The sequence below is a fragment of the Mauremys mutica genome, chromosome 2, assembly GCF_020497125.1.
Source record: "Mauremys mutica isolate MM-2020 ecotype Southern chromosome 2, ASM2049712v1, whole genome shotgun sequence".
Taxonomy (NCBI): domain Eukaryota; kingdom Metazoa; phylum Chordata; order Testudines; family Geoemydidae; genus Mauremys; species Mauremys mutica.
This window is the reverse complement of record NC_059073.1, coordinates 147,416,902-147,424,993: the sequence shown is the minus strand read 5'-3', so window position 1 is coordinate 147,424,993 and position 8,092 is coordinate 147,416,902. Positions and strand designations below refer to the sequence as shown.

General features: G+C 61.8%; 1 protein-coding gene across 2 annotated transcripts; it reads left to right on the top strand.

Annotated features, from left to right (window-relative positions):
• Positions 1–2,368: 2,368 nt before the first annotated feature.
• On the top strand, positions 2,369–7,441 carry LOC123365070 (prosaposin-like). 2 transcript variants are annotated; one of them, XM_045007700.1, is made up of 8 exons: positions 2,369–2,445; positions 3,495–3,625; positions 4,085–4,183; positions 4,644–4,824; positions 5,430–5,578; positions 6,137–6,217; positions 6,965–7,046; positions 7,252–7,441. In XM_045007700.1, exons 1-7 carry the CDS (start codon positions 2,409–2,411, stop codon positions 7,043–7,045), a joined length of 759 nt encoding a protein of 252 aa, XP_044863635.1. In that variant the 5' UTR covers positions 2,369–2,408; the 3' UTR covers position 7,046; positions 7,252–7,441. The 2 variants fall into 2 exon arrangements, with proteins under 2 accessions (XP_044863635.1, XP_044863634.1); XM_045007699.1 differs by having other exon boundaries at positions 4,082–4,183.
• The last annotated feature ends 651 nt before the right edge of the window (positions 7,442–8,092 follow it).

Below are 8,092 nucleotides of genomic sequence, written 5' to 3'. Positions count from 1 at the left end.
ATCCGCCCCCACATGTCTGCAAAAGGGAACACGAGCCACCAAGGACCTAGCGAGGCCACAAACCCTCAGCTCTGCCAGAGGGACTGGAGCTGGGCTGAGCTGAGAGGTGACCTGCGACCCTCTTGGGGCAGGGGCTCGCCTCAGTGTATGGGGGAAACTGAGGCACGGAGAAGGGGAAGGATTTGCCCGAGTTCACGCAGAGCCCAGACTAGAACCCAGGTGTCCTGATATGTCCCAACGCCCCCTCTAGGAGAGCCACGCTGGAAATGGAGTAAGGGGGTGGGGGGTGCCAGAGCAGATCAGGGCCTGCATTCCTTGGACTTGGGCATCTGGGGGAGATCACAGCTGCTCCCCTTTCCCGTTTGCCCCGGGGAGGGAAAACTAGACATTGGGCTGGACTGGGCTACATCATGTCCCCCTCCCCCAACCCCCCGCCTGGCCCAGGGCGACCCAGGCACTGAACAGTCTGGGTCCAAGAGCTCACACAGGTCATGACTGCACTGAGTTTGGCTGTTCTCAGCCTAGTCGCCATTAGCTGTGTGAAAGCACTGCACGGGGGAGGGGGGCTGCAGCTCGGGATGGCAATGGGTGTTGAGGAGCCCAGGGCTGGAATAGCAGGGGGCTGTGGGTCGAGATTGAGGGACATTGTTAGCAGGGGGGAGGCAGCGGGAGCTGCAGGTCGGGATTCTGTGGGTGCTCTCACACCAGGCCCATATTCCTGTAGGAATTGTAGACACCACAATAACTGTCCAGGAACATGAGTCAGAGCTCTGCTAGATTCAGAGATCCCAAGGCCAGATGGGACCAGTGTGTTCACCTGGTCTGACCCTCTGCATAGCACAGGCCAGAGACCTGCCCACAACAATCCCTAGCGCTGATCTGTTCGAAAAAGAGCCAGTCTTGATTTAAGAATGGCCGGTGATGGAGAATCCACCATGGCCCTGGGTAAATTGTTCCCCTGGTTAATTACTGTCACTGGTACAAATGTCCTCCTCATTTCCATTCTGTTTGTCTAGCTTCAACTCCCAGCCTTTGGATCGTGGGAGACCTTCCTCTGCCAGGCTGCAGAGCCCAGTATGAAAGATTTGCTCCCCCTGTAGGTACTGACAGACTGGGATCAAGTCCCCCCTTAACCTTCTTTTTGTTGAGTTAAATAGGGGAACTCCTTGAGTCTCTCGCTCTATGGCAGGTTTTCTAATCCTTTCATCATCCAGTCTTTGAGGGGGCCATTTAGGGATCTGAGGCCTGGGGGGCAGGGAGGGGTGGGAGCCCCTGTCATGGGTGCCCAGGCTCAGTCTGTGGAATGGCTCTGCCTGAAGTTCAGACAGGCCCCTCTGGCAGTGTGACACCCCTTGGGGCGCCCCCTCGGCTCCAGCACCTCCCAGGACCGACCTCAGAGCGTTCAGCCCCCTGCTTATCCCGTGAGCTCCCAGTAATGAGCCCGCCTGGATGGGACCCCAGGGGAAGCCTGAGGCCCCCAAAGGGCCCTGCCCCTGAAACTCGCAGTGACTCCCAGCCAGTGTGCGACACAGATGGGTTATTAGTTACCAGGAGATCAGAGCTTGTTAGCATCGAAAGCAGGAACATTCAGCAAAGTCCATCTTGGGGGGCCCAGAGCCCAGAACCATGCCCCCGCCGAGTCCCACCCAGGAGACTGCCCAGCCTCAGTCCTGCCCAGCCGTTCTTTGTCTCTTTCCTGGGCAATTTTCCTAATGTTTTGTATGAATACTGGATGTGCCTCAGTTTCCCCCATGTGTTGCACAAGTGGTGAGACAAGAGTGTGTGATCCTTGCAGAGACCCCGCAGGTCAGACAATGGCCGACACTCTGTATCCTGGCAACTGATGGCTCCAAGGAGCCAGCCGGAGGAGTTGGGGAACAAAGAGAGGTAGAGGCCAGGGGGACCGGCTTGCCTCAGGCTTGCCCTGGGGTCCCATCCAGGCGGGCTCATTGCTGGGAGCTCACGGGATAAGCTGGGGGCTGAACGCTCTGAGGTCGGTCCCGGGAGGTGCTGGAGCCGAGGGGGCGCCCCAAGGGGTGTCACACTGCCAGAGGGGCCTGTCTGAACTTCAGGCAGAGCCATTCCACAGACTGAGCCTCAGCACTTGTAACAGCCCCCCCCCCCCGCCCCAGCACTGGCCTATGAGATATGGGGGGGGGGGGCTTGGCTGTGGTGGAGGCCAGAGGGTGCCCCAGGCAGGGCTGGAAGGGCCCAGGGAGCAAGGCTGCTGTCACTCCCCCGCCTGCAGAGCAAGGCAGGAAACGTGGCTCACGAAACCTCACAGATCAGAGTTAAGGGCGGGGCCAGGGCTGGGGTGGGGGGAAGTGACACTGACGGGGGGGGGAGGGGGCAGCCCCGTTATAAGCCAGGGCAGGGAACATCGCAGGCAGTGTGCTGCCAGCGCTGACATGGCCCCTCTCCTCCTGCTCCTCTGGCTGGGCTCAGGTAAGTGTCCGCTGGCAGGTGTCACCCGCAGGGGCACCTCCCCGGCACAGTCCTTGTGGGAGGTCACACGGGAGAGACCCAGGGCAGAACCAGACCCTCCCCCAAGCCAGCACCGCAGAGCCTGGCAACTGCCTTGGCAGTGCCCCTGGGGGCATATGAGCCTCACCCCAATACAGGGGGGTTTCCAGCACATCCAGGGCCCACCCATCCCAGGGGAGCCTCCCGCCATGTGAAGGCACAGCTGATCCCAGCTGCAGCCAATCCCGGCACAGCACCCTGGCCAGGTGCCCCTGATCCCGGCTGCAACCAATCCCAGCACAGCGCCCTAGCCAGGTGACCGGGTTACCATATTTCCCAATGGGAAAACGGGATGATGCCTGGGGCTAGCTGAAGCCTCCCACCCCTCCCTGTGCGGGGCTGGCATCTCTGCTCACCCTCAGACACACACACGTTCCTCCACGCCCACTTTTTTGACGAACGTCGGCGTTTGTCCTGTTTGCTCTTGTTTGATCAAGTTAGCAAGAGCAAACAGCCAAATGCCCACTTTTGCCAAAAAAAAAGTTGGGATGGCCAACACAGGGCTTAAAAAAGGGACTGTCCTGGCCAAAACGGGACGTATGGTCACCCTAGGTGACCCCAATCCCAGCTGCAGCCAATCCTGGTGCAGCACCCTGGCTGGGGAGCCAGTGTCTCAGGGAGCACCCAAGGTGATCTGTCTATTCCAGATCCTTGGTTTCTTGACCGATTTTTCCGGAGCTGGCAAAGTCATGCCCACCACCAGCTCCAAAATGAGTTGACCCAAGCCCAGTGGGGCTAGGGCTTAGGAGAACTGGGTTCAGTTCTGCTCTATATCCCAGACCCTCCTGGACTAATCACTGAATCACCCTGGGCTTCAAATTCCTCAGTTTCTCAGTTGGGGTCTGGGCAGCACCCGGCACAGTGGGGCCCTGATCTCGGTGCTGCTGTAGCACATAATAAATAAGTCCCACCAGCTACTGTACTCCCAACCCAGTCTGGTTTTGCTCCTTGCTTTGCCCCTCTTTCTGCAGCCCTCTGCACCCAGGAGCTGGTCCCCAAGCAATGCCTGCTGGGCCCTGAGTTTTGGTGCAGGGATCCAGGCACAGCGGCTCAGTGTGGACGGCAGCAGGACTGCAAGCTCCTCGAGCAGCACGTGCCCCAGGTGAGCCGGGGGGCTTCCCCCCCTTGTTCTGATCCCATCCCAGCTCCAAAGGGGGCTGAGTGGTGTGGGGGGCTCTGGGATGGGAGGCTGAGGGGTTCGTGGGGGGGCAGGGGGCTCAGGACTGGGAGGCTGAGGGGTCTGTGGGGGGCAGGGGGCTCAGAGCTAGGAGGCTGAGGGGTCCATGTGGGCGCAGGGGGCTCAGGGCTGGGAGGCTGAGGGGTCTGTAGGGGGGCAGGGGGCTCAGGGCTGGGAGGCTGAGGGGTCCGTGGGGGGCAGGGGGCTCAGGGCTGGGAGGCTGAGGGGTCCGTGGGGGCAGGGGTCTTGGGGCTGGGAGGCTGAGGGGTCCGTGGGGGCAGGGGTCTCAGGGCTGGGAGGCTGAGGGGTCTGTGGGGGGAAGGGGGCTCAGGGTGATGTGGGGCACTCTGAGTGGTGACCCCTGGTTTGTGTCTGGCACAGCAGGACTGGCACGTCCGGGAGCAGGCTCTTTCCATCAGGTGCACCATCTGCACCAACATCCTGAAGAAGCTGAAGTCTATGGTCGGTGACGACCCCGACGAGGTGAGGGCCCTGGTGCCGGGGGGGACGCCCCTGTGTTACACCAGGGCCCCTGGCTCCAGCCCTTGTGGGGAGCGGGGGGGCAGCAGGTGGGCTCTGAGACCAGGCTGTGGGGAGCGGGGGGGTGGGGTCTGCTCTATTGCCATCTGCCACTGGTGCCAGGGGGCATGGGCAGCACCCAGTGCCCTGGTACAACCAGGAAGGAGAGGAGGGTCTAGATCCCACTGTCACCCCCTCCACCTGCTGCCCACATGGCCCCCTGGGGTCAGGGTTCCCCCAATCCCAGACACAGCCCCAGTGTCTCTCCCCTGGCCCAGCATCCCATAGAGACGACACAGCCTGCAAGGACAGTGCCTGGGGCAGTCACAGCAGTGGTGTCAGTGCGGGGCCCAGCGAGCGCCCCCTTCAGGCAGTGGTGGGGACGTCCTGCGCTGTGTCCTAACCCCGGACCGGTGTCGTGCAGGACTCCATCGCTGAGGCCGAGGACAAGCTCTGTGGAGTTGTGGGCAGGGGTCTGCGGCGCCTCTGCCGCTACGTGATGAAGAAGTTCAAATCCAAGATCACGGAGGCGCTGCAGGACGGGCAGGACCCCAAGGAGATCTGTATCAGCCTGCAGATGTGCCAGGAGTCCCCACCCACCCAAGGTTTTCCCACTTGTTCCCTCTGCCACGGAGCCAGGAGGCATCAGCCGGCTGCTGCCAGCCCGGGGCGTTGCTGTCCCTGCTGGACACAATGCCAGGGAAATCTGAGCCAGTCGCCCTGGCCAATGGGGGTATGGCCTGGTCCCTGGGGCATGGGCTCACACAACCTGTGCAGGACAGAGGGGAGACCCCCCACCCAGTTGAGGGAGACCTAGGGTGCCTGTGGCAGGGGGCAACGAGTGGGGATCAAACCGGGATCCTTCCTGGGGGTGGGGGGGGGGGAGTGGACATGCAGGTACCGGAATCAGTACCACTGGCAGCTTGCGAGCTGGCTGCACCCCTGTACTGCAGAGCAGCCCTGGGGTAGCTCTAAGTGACAGCCGTTGCCCAAGGGCCATGTCCTGGCCTCAAATGCCCACTCAGCCCCCCGGCCAGGCTCCACATGTCAGGAGGGGAGCAGCGTAGAGCTGACTATGCTGGTCCTGCTCCCACCTGCTGCCGGAGGGGCCCCCTCTCACCATGGGTTTAGAAGAGGAGTGCAGGGTCTTGGGGGGCAGGCATGATGCCCCAGAGGGGAGAGGGTGAGATCCTTGTTTTCCATGTGCCAGGTGGCCTGGTGCCCCCCAGCGATGTCTGTGACCTCTGCCTGACCTTCACCAGCCTGGCCCAGCCCGACCTCCAGCATGTGAGGCCCGGCTGGGACCTTGGAGACGTCATGAACAGCACATGCAAGCGGCACTTTGGGGGTTCCCCCAGGGTCAGTAGAATGGCTCAGATCTGCTTGGGGTCCCCCAGCCCAGCCCCGCATTGGCTCTAGAAGGGAGGGTCCCCAGCCATCTCCATGGGGCATGGGACAGTGCCCCAGAGGACTCATTCGCCCAAGCAGGGCCGTGGGGGCAGAGGCTGAAGTATGTGTTAGAAAAGCACCAGCCTGGCTCATCTGTGGGGTCTAGTGGTTAGAGCTGAGGAGGGTTTAGATGTCAGGACTCCTGGGTTCTTTTCCCAGCCATGGGAGGGCAGTGGAGCCTAGGGGTCAGAGCTGGGGGGCTAGGAGCCAGGACTCCTGGAGGGCAGTGGGGATTAGTGGGTTAGAAGAACAGGTGGGGGCTGGGATCCAGGACTCCTGGGTTCTAGCTCAAGCTCTGGGAGGGGAGCGGGGTCTAGTGCTTAGAGCAGGGGGGCTGGGAGGGAGCCAGGACTCCTGGGTTCTTTCCCCCAGGCAGAGCTGGGGGTCAGTGAGGTCACTCTCTAGCATGGGGCAGTCGACACCTTGGTGCCACGGGGGCCATGACGCAGGCTCTACATCTTCCCGCAGTGCAACGACTTTGTTTCGACCTACCAAGCCAGGCTGCTGCAGGGTCTGAGGGTGCCCCAGGACCCGCTCACCACCTGTGTGGTAAGAGATTGGAGGGGCCGACAGGCCAGCGAGAAGAGCCGGGGGGCTAGTTACTAACCATCCCCAGAGAATCAGCATTCGCTGGCGGGCAGATCTCAGGCTGCAGAGATGGGGCAGGTGGCATTAGCCACCACCCCTCTCACTCTCCCCACACCTGGCTGTGGCCTGATGGTGGCAGATTGCCAGCGAGCCCCTCAGAGGGCGTGGGTCCCTGCTCACCTCCTCAGAATAGGCGCTGCCCATGGCTCTGCCCCAGACATGGGGGGCTGGGAGGGTGGCGCAGCACAAAGGGCCCCTTATTTGCCCAGGGATCGGAACTGCCGGAGCTAAAGGAGCGGTTCTGGGAGCCTGCTCGCAGCAGCTGACAAACCTTGGCCGTGGCCCAGTAGCAGGGGGAAGCTGAGTGCCCGGGATCCCTGCAGCTTCCTGCACAGGCTGCGGGGCTACCTCAGAGAGGGGTCAGGATCAGGCCCATGGCATAAAGGGCATTGCTATGGCAAACTGACCCAGCTCCTGGGGGATGGGAAGGGAGCTATCACCTTGTCCTCCCCGCTGGGGTCCCCAGGCCTCCCCCAGCCATCCTCCCCTCTGGAATGCCTCCCCCCTCCATCCACACTACTAGGGTCCCTGCCTCCCCGAGGCACTGGGATCCCTGCCCCCCTGCAGAGATTCCCCCCTCCCCTGGGCGCCTCCCCTGCAGCCCCATGCTGGCAATGCCCTTGGAGACGCCATGTCCCTTCTCCCCAGGATGCAGAGGCCTGCCAGGTGCCGGAGGAGTCTGCCCAAGGAGAGACCAGCTCTGGCATCGACACCTGGACATGGCCGTGAGGTGAGCACCACAGATGGGGGGGGGGCTTTGCTCATGATGGTGTCCATGGGGGAGAGCAGCACTGTGCCAGGCCAGACACATGCCATTGCCTCTGGCTATCAGATCCCTCTGAGCCCAGCCCAGCCCCATGGCCCCCCATTGCACCCTGCACCCTCCCCAGGGGTACCTCTGCTGCCACCGCACTGACCCCTCTCCTCCTCTCCAGGCCCGGGCCCATGCACCATCCACAGCCGGCAACTGCGCCCGCCGGCTCAGGGCATGCCTCCAAGAGGGAACCGTCAGCCCCCACTGCTCCCCCCAGCTCCAACAGCGCCCCTTGGTGTGTGACAGCTGGGATGGCAGCATTATCACCTCTGACTTCCGCTTCTCCTCCCCACTTTGGGCAATAAAGGATCAATATCAACCTGATGTCTCTGTGATCTCAACCCATGATGCCAGGGTCCTCAACCGCTGACTCTCCCAACTGCCACCTCTCCCATCACTAGGTACAGCCACCTCTGGGGTGGGGTGCGGCGCGGCAGCTGTTTATAACAGGGCATTATGTGCCATCCCTACAGCTGCAGGGGGTGGGGGATTTGGCTTCCATTTCCACCTCCTGGCTGCACAGCTGACATCAGCTGGTCCTCCCAGATCAGATGCACCTGCCAGCTCCCAGTCCCTGCTCTCATGCTGCCTGGCTCTGGAGCCTTGCTCCCAGGGATATCACTCAGCTTGACTCAGCCAGATACAGCCTGGATCCTCCATGTTGCTTGTCACAGAGTGTGGGGGAGTCAGGGCCCTGCACCCCTCTTCCTGAGATTCACCGTGACTCTCAGCCAGCCAGTAAAACAGGTTTATTAGATGACAGGAACCCAGTCCCAAGCAGAGTGTGTAGGTACAACCAGAACCCCTCAATCAAGTCCTTCTGGGGGGTTCAGGGAGCTTAGACCTCAGCTTAGGGTTCCCTGCATTGCACCATCCAGCCCAAGACTGAAAACAAAACTCATCCAGCAGCTCTCTTCCCTCTCCCCCCAGCTCCTCCTCTCCTTTGTTCAGTCTCTCAGCCA